We start from the raw sequence: 12,896 nt of genomic DNA on the forward strand, positions 1-12,896 counted from the left end.
TTGTTATAACAAAAACTATTTTTGAATGTATTTCTTAGCTCTGGCGGTTAAATGCTTCAGTAGCATTGGGCTTTATGCTTTTAGAAAACAGAAGCAAAGTCTTTTTGTTTATCAGTTTGGATTCTGTCATTCATTTTATAAACCAAACTGGCTACCGGAAGGAGTGGTGCAATTACTGTGTTCACATTAAGGGGGGAAAAGAGCCAGATGACATCTTAAATGGACGAAACACTTAAATAATGAAGAGATTCTAAGTTGACTTTCTTCAAGGGTGTTTTCACATTGTTCGATTTGGGACCAGAACTCCAACACTTGTTGCATTTTCAGCTGGTGTGGTTCTCTTTCACGCTGCACTGTGTCAAACAAACAAAACACTACAAAAAAGTCTGTTGCCCCACATTCACACCTCCCCAAACAAACCGGACTTTCTAGGCAAAGTCCTAGAAAACTAGAGATTGATTAAACAGGGATGTTGTGATGCACCCTAAACAATGTGGTAAATATTAAGAGACTCCTTAAGTCCACACACACTTCTTGATTTCAAAAATCCTATGCGACTTGAACATCTTTATTACCAAAAAAAAAGCAGATTATTCCATTTCTGCGTTAGAAATGGAATAATCTAAACGTTAGAGCAGTTTACCTTGGCCACTTCACGTTGGGCTAGATTTTGTGAATGTTTCAAACATGCCTTTTTAATGCCTATTTGCACTTTATTATCAGAAGGAAGTAGTACAAAAAATCCCCACATTTGTTCAGTTTACTGCTGTTTCTAAATGCCTGCTCAAAATCTTAAACAAGATAAAGCAGCTGCAGAAAGTGAACGGAGAAACGAGTCACTGAAAATCTTTTGCCATCAGTTTTAGTTTGCGATGAGCCTCCCGTAGTTTGAACATGCATCGCATTATGTTTTATTTGACGCTTAATAACATCACATCTTGTTAGTTATGACCCCCTGCTGCAGCCAAAACGCGCTAACTCCTCTATAATAAGCTCCATGGAAACAGCAGCGCTTTGTTCACGAGAGACTTTTCAATAATCAACAGGCCATATGTCTGCTGTTCTCTATATAAGCACACGGTCACACTCAGCTAACTCTGTCAGCTAAGGCTGTCTTTGTTTCTGCTCTTTTCTAGACAGTATCATCCAGAACTAGTCAGACCCTATTTTTTTTTTTTATCACATCTTATCACGTTAAACCCACAAACTTCAATGTATTTCATAGAAATGTGAAGTGATAGACCAATACAAAGTAGTTCATTAACATGGGTCTAGAAAGTATTTGCTACATACAAATGCTCATCTATCCTCTTCAGATTTTTATGAAACCTGCTTTATTTTAAAACATTTTTGAAAACCTTGTCATTTTTCTTCAGTTTAGCTGTTACATGTTGGGGTTTCACCTGAAATATAAAGGTTTGAAGTCGTAACGTGAACAAATTGGAAAATGTGTAGAAAGCATTAAAGTTTCTCTAGTTCACGTAGCATCGTCGAGCCTTACCAGTTCCAAGATGGTGGCTTTGATGAATTTCGACTTTTACCAGCGTCCACTTTATAAGAATATATTAGTTCCCTGTTCTCCCCGGAGAACTCAGCTGGAATGCTGATGTATCAGATTAGTGGATGGAAGTCTAGATCGCTGAATGTCATATTTGCATACACAACACTGACTTTTTGTCTTAGGACAATACAATATGGCAGTTACAGAGACTTTGCAGCTGAGTAAAACGGCTAATGTGGAAGATAATTTATAATGAAATGACCAAACAAAATGCCACGACTGCCACATTCACACCCAGTGAAAGGACATCGGTGGCGGAGAAGAGGTTATATAAAGAGGAACATTCGTGCTTTGCATTATGAATGCCATGGCCTACTTTGTAAAACAGAGGAAAAGTTGATTTATTTGGTATGTATAACCCAGACCTTAAGAAAATACTTTTTGAAATGTCTGACTTATGTGTCTTGGATTAGGATTTATGATTGTGTTAGACTGGTTATGCCTAATTTTAGGTCTAGAAAATGTCAGATCTATTTGTTAAGTACACAATTCTTTTTCTTGGGTAGCACAGCATAGAAAAATGGCCGAGTAAAATTTTAACTAACTTTAAAGGTAAGGTGGGATCAGATTTTGTCAATTTCTTAGTTTTGCACATTAAAATACCCATTCAATAAATTAGATATGTTTAAAAGTCGTTATTTCTGTTAATTATGAAGATATTCCACTTACAGTTAACAAAAACATCAAATTTAAAATTATATTACATCAGAGCAGCAAAAAAGTAATTCTGAAATGTAACTTTAATGAAAAGTATGCTTAACACAGGTTTTCAATTTTCAAAAGGCATTTTCTAATCGGACAAATAAGCCTAATTGAAACACATATTCCAATTAATTGAATATCGAAATATTCTGCACCCTTTCATAATAAGCTAGTTATGAGATTTCCTGAACTAACAGTGTGTCTGTAGCAATCTGTAAAAATCTGCTGCATCAGGATTTTTATCAATGTGCTAAAGGTTACTGTAGGAAACGATGAAGATGAAAACAATAGTCTCAGTTATAGCTGGAGTTTACATAGCAGGAGTCAAACTAGCTAAATGATCTTCAACCTCTATTTCTTTTAAATAAACCAAAATGTCTCCATGCTTACAGAGTGTTGCTAACGTTAGCCTGCTCTAGCTAGCCATATGCTGATGTCTACAAATCCTCTCGTAGCAGTTTGACATGTATTTATTACCACAGCTAAAAAGCTGCAAATTTACTTCATCACATTAGCTTTAATGTTGCTGGAAGCACATAAACTGAGCCATGCTGCTCGTCAGCAGCATTAGTGGCAACAGCTGTGCGTCATTCAGCTCCCAGTCTGTCCAATCAAAATTAAAACGTTCTTAGCGTGAGCCTTCAGCAGTTAGCTTAAATATTCCAACACCAGGTAATGCTTTCAGTGTGCGGCAGGTTCTGTCAACACGACTGGCAGAGAAGTGGAAGCTACACGAGTGAGACAAAGCCTAGAGCAGTGGTTCTTAACCTGGGTTCGATCGAACCCCAGGGGTTCAGTGAGTCGGCAGGAATGAGAAGGGTTCGGTGAATGCGCATATGAAACTGGGGGGTTCGGTACCTCAAAAAAGGTTAAGAACCACTGGCCTAGAGGTTTCTTTTCGCTCTCTGTGAGCTGCTAATATCCGTGTTTGGGAGTGTTCTTGTAGTTTAGTGCTGTGAAGGTTATTTATTTTATTTAATTTTTTTCCCATTTGGCAATGCCCACTTTCTACTACATACAAGTTAAAAGTAAAATTATTTCTATAACCTTTTTTGTATCATAAATTGCTTTTATCATTTTGAGGCAAATTATTATTTTTTTTACGTTCTGGCTTTATTTTCTTTCAAAAATGTATTCAAAATCATACTTCTTACTTTAAGTGATATAATTATGGTTTAAAAAACTCAATTATGAGTTGCAAAGTCATAGTTAACACTATCAACATCATAATTATGAGAATTTGAGTTTGAATTTCAATATTACATCATACCAAGTGTTTTTTGTTGTTGTGTTTTTTTCTGTTTCAAGTAGTGGAAAGGGGCGTTCATACTTCACTGTCCAAAAAATACATAATTAACTACATAAGCAAACATGAAACAAAATATGTAGCTTTTCTTTGTGCATTTTAAGGTTGCCAAAGTCGAGCTAGCACACATGACCTTCTTTCTGCTCCCATATACCTCTGGACATTATGGATAGATAAGTTATGCGCGTGGGTCATATGGTTGTCACATAGTGTCCAATTAAATTATGTATACCTATGAGTTCAGTGGCCTAAAGAACAATTGATCCACATCTGTAAACAACAGCTCTCTACAGCAGAAAAATCTAAATTTGCACATGAGGTTTTCAGACCAAGTTTAACAGTACAAAATAAGAGGCCCATAAAGGGATCCCTGTGGGATCCCTTTATATACAGTAAAATAAAACTGAACAGGGAAAATGTCTTCAGCGATGAAACTAAGTCAAATGTTTCCCCAGAGCCCCAATTTTAGGAATCTGTGATCACTACCAAAAAAAAGACAGTGAACTGTGAAGCTAAATGTTTTTGTTTATCAAGTTCAACTGCAACTGTTTTGTCATTTCATTCACAACATAGTGGTATTTCAATCCTTTATTTCTTTATTTTTATTGAATATTTTTATATTACTGGACTAAAAATCCTTCTATGCTACTTTTGAAACTGAACTCACAGGACTTTGACATGAGTAAAATGGGCTGCGGTCAGACTGTGAGCCAGTGTCCATCCCTCTCTTTCTGCTTCTCTTCATCATTTTAGAGGGGGGGGGAAAGTGGAAATCTATTTCCTATTCTGTGATGAATAGTGCCACCTTTCTCATCAGTCTTCCTCACTGTTGTGGCTTTTCTCATTCTCTTTTTTTCGTTTGGTTCCTGAAGTAAAAGGCTGGAGGACTGGGAGGAGTCGATATTCGTCCGCCACAAAGAACAGAGCTACAGGTTGAGAGACAACGTCCATTTCCACATGTACATCAGCACTTCGCCATGTGGGGACGGGAGGCTCAACTCGCCTTATGAAATTACAAGCGATCGTAAGAAGTCATTCATTCATTCATTCTACCACAGTATGAACGATACTAAAAAGCTTATTCTTGTCTTATTTACTGAACATGAATTGTTAATTCGTTAAGATAACTTTGTAGGGATGCACAATATTGGATTTTTGGTTGATATCCGATATGCCAATATACTAAAATACTAAAACTCATTTGGCCGATAACCGATACCAATACTAGGCCTGTCGCGATAAACGATAAATCAATTAATCGCACAATAAATTAAACCTATCTACCTCATTTTAATTATCGGCATTATCGTCTCTTCCTGCCTTTTTTTCTTTCTATTGATGACACTGAATGAAAAAAGGCTCAAAAAAGCTCTCCACTGACCCTCCCTTCCTCATTTCCTTAGTGTAATGTCCAGCGCACATTACACAAGTTATCGGCCTATTTTCAAAACCTGAGAGACACATTAGCCGACAGAAATCCTAGGTATAACGGTTCGATCGGGTTCGATCTTGCCGAACCCAATTGAACCGTTAAAATCAAACCCTAATGCCGTGTTAAAACCAGGCATTAATCAATGCTTTACTAGAATCTACCTGTGATGCATGTGGCTAGAGTCAGCGTAAAGTCCCGACTGAATGAAAATCATTATTACCCATTTATGTCACGTTAACAAAGAACAGCTGAAAACTTACCGAGTTCATCAACTGCGGTAGCAATTTGGCTCCAACTCTTCCCCTTGTCATTTTTATATTATTTGCACAAAATGTTGAATAAACATTAATGTTGTTTCCACATATCATCTCCAATGTCCGCTGGACTTCGGGTTGCGCCGTGTCAGCTGTTTGGGATTTCCCTTGTAATTTCCCCTCAGAAAGCACGGAGGAGAATCCGCGCTTTCTGATTGGCTACCTGTCACAGTCAGCCTTAAACTCCCAGTCGGGGAAACCGCCAGATTTAGATAGGAGCGGCAACAACAATCTACCGTAGCCCACCACACACTACAGGATGATCGGTTACGAAATCACCAGCAACAATCTTGGAACGCCCAACGTTGTAAGATTGTCATAAGGGAAAAATGGGGGCAAAAATTCGTGTAGTATGAACTATTGCATTAGGTAGTGGGATGTGCCCATCTTCTCTATTTAAATCTAGTGATTACTGAAGGCCAATATAGTATACAGACTTCATAATCTGCACTCTTGGTTGAATGCAGTATTTATTTCTACTTTGGCTTTATGTTGTTTAGTTTTTGTTCAAGTACCTTTTTTGTTAATAGAGACTGAGAATCCATTTTATTTTTGTTTTTTTTGTTTATCAGTTCCAGTGTTATGTGTTTTTTTTTTTTTTAATAAAGTGCATTTATCTATGGCAGGAAATTGCATGCATTATTACGTCATTTCTATTAAATCAGTGTCAAAAGGTCTTGAAAAAATATCGTTTATCGCAATAATTTTTTGGACAATTAATCGCTCAGCAAAATTTATTGTGACAGGCCTAACCAATACCGATATATTTTTTCTTTTTTTCTTTTTTTTTCCTGTACGTATTCACTGAAACTATATGGCTTTCTCTACTGTGGATTTAAAATGCTACATTATCTTTGCCATTTCAGCCTGCTAGAAAATGCTAAAAAGGAGGCTGAAAATGATGGAACACTTTCAACTTGCATTATGTTTAATGCCAAGTTTATTCATGACATTTGCTCTCTCTAAGACAATGACAACGCTCAAACCATGCAAATGTTGTGCTGCAGGCCTCATTGTCACTGGTTTGTCATAAAAAAAAATCACCTTTTTATATCGGCGAGTTTCTTTGACTGAGTGTCCAATATTAAATTTTACAGCTAGTATCAGCTGATACAGATACTATGTTGATAATATCGTGCATCCCTAAAATATTTTTTTGTTCTGCAAATTTAGAAACATAATCTTGATTGGTTTTCATCTTTCCTCACACATAACTGCAACGACCCCGTTGGTATCCTTCACATGGAGAAATAGCCAGGAAACTCGTACAGAGAGAAAGAGAGAGTGAAGACGCTACCATCATCAGAGAAGCCTTAGAAATATTAGACATTAAACCTCATAAATGTTCTGCAGTGTGCTCACAGAGATTATGAAATTTCAGGACACCTTTGACCGACTGTTCTTAAAACATTTCAGAGCTGGAAGCTACCGGCTTAATTTTTAGTCTGTCGGATCATAGGAACAGCTACGTAGCAAGAGAGGAAAACGACGGGAGAAACTGTGCTTTAAGCCTTAAGAAATGTGGGGCTATTAAAACATGAAGAGAAATTCTCTTGCGCACATTTCAGTAACTTTTTTTTTTCACAGGGATGTAGTTTGAGTCACAGATCTGACAACTAGTAAGTAAAACTAAAATACATGATTTCAGAGCAAATCCTGAAGAATGGAGATAAAAAGATCACTGATCGGACCTCAAAAATATGAGCAACTCTCACCAGTTCATCACTAACATTCTCTTCCTTTTATATATTGAAGTACTTTGGACCTATACTAACAGTACAAGAACCCAAATAGGTCCCTTAACTTTGCACACTCCCATGAAGAGACATTGCATCTCAAAGATAAAACAACAAGACCATTTGATTAAACAACCCCCCCGCCCCCCATTCAGACAGATCCTACATAAACAGACCTGTTCTCATTTCCCTTCTTTCAAGTACACAGCAGCAGACACCTTATGAGGAAGCATCGAAGCCACCTGCGGACCAAAATTGAGTCTGGCGAAGGGACGGTTCCTTTGCGATGCCGAGGGCCCATCCAGACATGGGACGGCATTCTACAGGGGGAGCAGCTCATCACCATGTCCTGCACAGACAAGATCACCAGGTCAGTGCTGTCACATGACCCATCTGGGATTAAAGCTTTAGACGGAGTAGCATTGCTCTGATCTAACAGGACCAGAATTTGAATCCCTGACTAACTTCATTATTTTAGGTCTGCTGTCTGTGATCTTATGTCAGCTGCACATACAGTGAGTTGTGCAGCTGTATTTTTTTTTTTATTCACTGCTACTCATTTGCACGGCTTTCAAAACTGTATTATAGTCTATGCATGCTACTTTGTTGATCTTGCAAAGGTTGGGGGTTTTTCTTTCCTCTTTTTCTCTGTTAAAAGGATCCTAGCAAAGTAATGGAGACTGTAATGACTGATGCAGCTTCCTGTCTGTGTCATGTGACCTGCTTTGTACACAGTTAGTGCAGAAGACAGAGCAGCTGAAGCATTAGATTTTTAGAGTGCATTCACACTAGCCCTGGTTAGTCCGGTTTAATAAAACTCTAGCTTGTTTTCTCAGAAACTCCGGTTCATGTGAGGAGGTGTGAATGCGTAATTGATCTCTGATGCTGACCAGCAAAGCAAACTGTCCCGCCTACAAACCTCTGTTTTGTCTTGGTCAAAGTGAACTCTGGTGCTGTTCGAATACATATGTGAATGCAAGCAGACCAGAGACCGCTCCAAAAGCAGGAAGTGAACTATGGTACAGAGCATTACAGGTAAATGAAACCAAAACAAATGTGCAAGTGTAGTGCTTTTACCAAAGACAAAAGAGAAATTCTACGTCTGCTAAAGTCTGACACTATTCCCTTTTTGTTTAAATTTTGTGAAGAATGAAGTTGCCTTCAGTATTCTGAAGTTTCCATGTGTTTTGTATCAGGAGGGCTTGGTGCAGAGCCACTTCAAGTGAGGGTGTCGAACATATTTTTTTCACGGGACACAAAAAACCACTTTAGCATCATTTTACTGAGGATTTACCATTGTAGCATGCACAGTGCTAACTGGCTACCCAGATTGCCACTCATTCTTTTTGGCCGTGTCAAAAAATTCTTCTGCATAAGCACCATAACTCCCACACTCTGTCATGTGTAACACTACTCCAGAATCAGTACAACCGTGAATGAGATCTTGGCAATGACCCAGTGATATTATAACTCAATCTTTACTGTCTGCTGAAGAAGATTCAATCACCTCGGCATTCCAGATGCTTGAAACAGAAAGCTCATTATTAGCTTTTAGAGTAGCTAAAGTCAAGCTTGATCTACTCTGATTAATTCAGCTAATAATTACATGAACAGGAGAGGACACTAAAATTTATTTGTTCCTAAATAAAAAAAAAGAATAAAACAAAAAAATGATGGTGAAATCACAACAAAAGTGACGTAACCTTTCCTGATGCAGCAGAACATTGTACAGTCCACAGCCTCGACCCCCCTCCCTACCCCCCCCCCCACACACACACACACACACACATGTACTTAAAATGGAGATGACAGGACTACACAATCCACAGAGTTTAATGCAACTGCAGTCAAATGTTTATCCTGTAATTCTGATTAAATGCAGTAGTAGTTTTTTTGCAATTAAAAGATAATGAGTTTTGTAGCTCAAACATGAAATTCAATTTATTAACTATTGACTCAGCTCAGCAGAGGATACAAAAACATCTTCTACAGGAAATTCTTATTTCTGAGTTTTAAGGCCTCGTCTCTATTTTGTACGCGCTTTTTTTTCAGTGAATCTAGAGAAAAGTTTACTTTTAAATAAAAGTGGTAATATTGGGATAATACTGCTCTGCTTACTTCTATCATTTTAACTTATTTTACAAAAATCTAATTTTCTATTTGCGATTATTATTTTTACTCACTGGGGCACATTTCTATTTATATATAAAGAGAACCTTCAGCATTCAATCACCCGAGAAATTTCTGGTGTGCTTAAGTAAAGAAAGGTAAACCGAGTGGTGGAAAGGTTAACTTTATTAGAAGATTACCTTCTTCATGAAGAGCAGAGATTTAGCAGAATGAGGCCTTTAAAAACGGGCTTTCTGAAAGCCAAGCCGAGACTTGTCTGATATTTACCTAATCCATTTCTCTGCACATGTGTCCAGGAAGCATGCTAGTCTAGGTAGTGCTTGTATTGATTTCCCATATGTGTCTGAATTTGGTAATCCTATTCTAATGAATGAGTGCATTAATCGTGGCTTTGCTGTGATCTCTAAATCTGTAGCGTTGACTCTTTACTCGCCATCATGCTGGTCAAAGACTTGGCCACTATATTCTAACAAGTAGCTCACTCAAACAATTTTTTGCGGACTGTTTTTGCTTAGCCGCTTCTTAAATGCTTACAATGAGTAAAATTTTAAAATGTACAAAGTATATATAGTTTATAGCTGCAATAAAGCATCAGTGATTGACTGCGACTCATTTACAGTCACTCACACTCGCAGAGTTTAATCATTTCTGAAGCTACAGTCTATATTTGATGTGATGAAACACAGGTGCTAACTGATTAATTAAGATGCATTCAGAGATACATGAGTAGATGTATTCATAATAACCCCCAATAATCTGTGACAACTTTGTTCAAACTAATATTTTTATTAGTTTATTAATCACTGAAAGGATTGGCACTAAGATGCATTAAAGATCTGCTGCAGATGCATCAACCTTCTAGACCAATCAAGTCTTCTGGTTCTGCTCTGCAAAACCAGAACCAAACATGGAGAAGCAGCATTCAGCTTCTGTGCACCACAAATCTGGAACAAACTTCCAGAAAACTTACCTAATCAAAACAGCTGAAACACTGAGAACCTTTAAATTAAGGTTAAAAACCCAGAGTTTAGTCGCTTTAGACTCATAACTAGAATGAACATCGATCAATATAATTAATATTTATTTGTTTGAGAATGGCATTTGACAAATTGTAATGTTTATTGCCTCTTTTGCAACTGTTTACTGTTTTATGTTTTTGTGATGCGAAGCATTTTGAACGGCCTTGTTGATGAAATGAGTAAATAAACTTCACTGTTTGAATTGGGTATAAAACCAGTATGCTAAAGGGAAATGAGTGGGATGGATCTACTGCATGTCCCATAACCTGCAATGAGCATCTTGGTAATTTGTTGAAAAACAAACCCACAGGATGATTGTGGCACCACCGTGTGGAGATGGGCTGTGCAGGTTTGTCATATAATTTTTCATAATGTCTTCCAATCCATGCAACCTATTTTGACTCAACGTTATCGATTATTTGACTTCTGAACTGGCTGCTCTAGGTTTTTATTTAGGGGTATTCATTCTTGCCTTAGACTCACAAAGATTTTTATTTGTTAAACAACCTGAAAATGAGGTATCAAGTTTTCTTGTACATTTCAAGTATGTCAAACCAAACAAAGTCCTAATGAAATACTTTAAAGTTTGTGGTTTTGCAATGCAACAAGAAGCAAAAGTTTTACTGGGCATAATTACTTTCTTGACTCGCTGTAAAAGTGCATCTAGAAAACTAAAGTTTGCACCCCGGCTGGCAGGGAGCCTACACAGCCAGGCTGTGGATGTGTTTTTTTCGGAATTGTCTGAAATCTGTTTTTTCTAAGTTTCTCTGCCAAGACGTGGCCTCTTCATGAGCTGAAACCATGAATTTAGCTTCGTAAGCATCTCACTGTGCCAACCGAGCCATACAGAACGACAGCTGAGCTGCAGCAATGTGTGTGTGTGTGCGTGTGTGTGTGTGACAGTGAGAAAGGACTGGTAGAACCATGCAGAGAAACGGAGCAAAATGATGCAGAAGACGGTTAGGAGTGGAGGTGAACCCCTCTCCTGTGTCGCTGCTGTTAATTTGACCAATTTGATTCAGTTGGCCGGGGTTGTGGACGGTGTGATTAAATCTACCCAGGTCACCAACAAGGGTGAAAGCAATTACTTTACAAAAAAACAGAGTGACGGGGGAGAGGCGGAGGGGACATCCTGCCTTTCATCCCCGCCTTCGTCCTCCTCCCTGCCTGGTGAAGACAGCAGACGTGCTCCCTTTGCTCCTCAGCTTCCTCCTTCTCTTCTCTTTTTTTTCTTTCTTTTAATCGCTGTAAATGATCAGTGGTTGCCGTTAAAGTGAGTGGGTCACCGAGGGCCGGTTTATCAAGGTCAGGCGAGGAGGGCGGAACTGAGAGCAGCTTAGGGCCGCGTGCTCCAGCTCTCTGCTGCAATCTGGAAGTGATCCCCACCTCCCCCCCCCCCATACTCTTTTTGTCCTCTGTCCCGCTCATTGCGCAACCTCCCATTACTTTTTATTTTATTTCCTCACTCCCTTTTACTTCCCTCACTTTATTATAGTTATTCCAGCTTCGACCAGAGGGGACATTAGAGATCCCGTGCGCTCATCGTAAACATCCCCGACGACCCAAAAAAAAAAAAAACACAAGCTCTCGCCGCTTTTGTTTTCTTAAGCGGTGCCCAGCGAAGACACTTTTGCAAATATTTGATTTGAAGGTGACAGCTGGATTTAATTGAGGGGCCTAAATGGCTTTCATATAACGATGATGTTCTCAATTTCACTGCGGTTTTATGCAGATGAACACATTACTTTAATGGCTCGGCATTTACTGGAGGAGGGAGAGGAGGGGATGCAGAGAGGGGAGGAAGAAGGTCTCTTCCCCAGCCAGATGGCTGTCTTTTCTTGCATGAGATTAGAAGATGTCTCAGATTCACGGTGATGCATTCGGAGTGAATTAATATTTCAGCCCAAACTTTTTTTTTTTTTTTTTTTAGCATCATCAGAGCACTTAGTGTTGGCGTTTCGAACAAAGCGCCTCTTTTTTTCTTATTTCTTTCTTTTTTTCCCGTTTTGAGAGGGAAAGGCAGATCTTAGCGACAGATTGCAGGTAAAGCGGATGCAGACTCTCAGCCGCTTAGCGATTTTCCCAGAAAGCCGTTGATGTTAATTGACTGCTTGGAAAGCAAAAGCAGCTGTAATGAGTGATTATTAAGCCGGCGAGTGCCGGGGAGGTAGAGGAGGGGAAAAAAGACGAGCGGGGCACCGTAATTGCATCACACACAAAAAAAGAAGGCATTGATTAACAAAAAGAACGATGTAAAGGAATTAGCCGCATAACGTCGGGAGCTCAGGTAAAACAGCAGACCTCCTCTACCCCGATAAATGGCGGGAATGGTAATAAACACAGTAATTATCATTTTCCATCCTCAAATTAGCATCTGCTGGTTAAATGGGAGAGGGTTTCCACGGCAGGTGGCACGCGACCAGCTGGCTGCAGAGTTATTCGTGTCGCGCGTGAGGCTTCCTGAACAAAACGGAAGGTGATTGGCCCTTGCGCAGAGCAATCGACAGCGGCTCTCCTGCAGTGCATTAACCTCCGTGGCACTGATGAATGCACACATGGTAATGTGTTGTTCCATGTAATGAGTGCTGATGTACTGACCTTTGGCTGTGTTGTTTTTGGCGATGATGGTTTGGGGATGTGTGTGTGTGTGTGTGTGTGTGTGTGTGTGTGTGTGTGTGTGTGTGTGTGTGTGTGTG

The 12,896-nt window shown here is 39.0% G+C and overlaps 1 protein-coding gene across 4 annotated transcripts in view; it reads left to right on the forward strand.

The window, feature by feature from the left end:
• The window catches only part of adarb2 (adenosine deaminase RNA specific B2 (inactive)), a 210,115-nt gene that overhangs the window by 184,299 nt on the left and 12,920 nt on the right, over nucleotides 1–12,896 (forward strand). For all 4 annotated transcript variants that reach the window (XM_017301928.1, XM_008438292.2, XM_008438294.2 and 1 more), the window contains 2 exons: nucleotides 4,442–4,593; nucleotides 7,253–7,421. In XM_017301928.1, coding sequence (XP_017157417.1) covers nucleotides 4,442–4,593; nucleotides 7,253–7,421 — 321 coding nt within the window. The remainder of the gene's footprint in view (nucleotides 1–4,441; nucleotides 4,594–7,252; nucleotides 7,422–12,896) is intronic.

Source organism: Poecilia reticulata, linkage group LG20, assembly GCF_000633615.1.
Source record: "Poecilia reticulata strain Guanapo linkage group LG20, Guppy_female_1.0+MT, whole genome shotgun sequence".
NCBI lineage: Eukaryota > Metazoa > Chordata > Actinopteri > Cyprinodontiformes > Poeciliidae > Poecilia > Poecilia reticulata.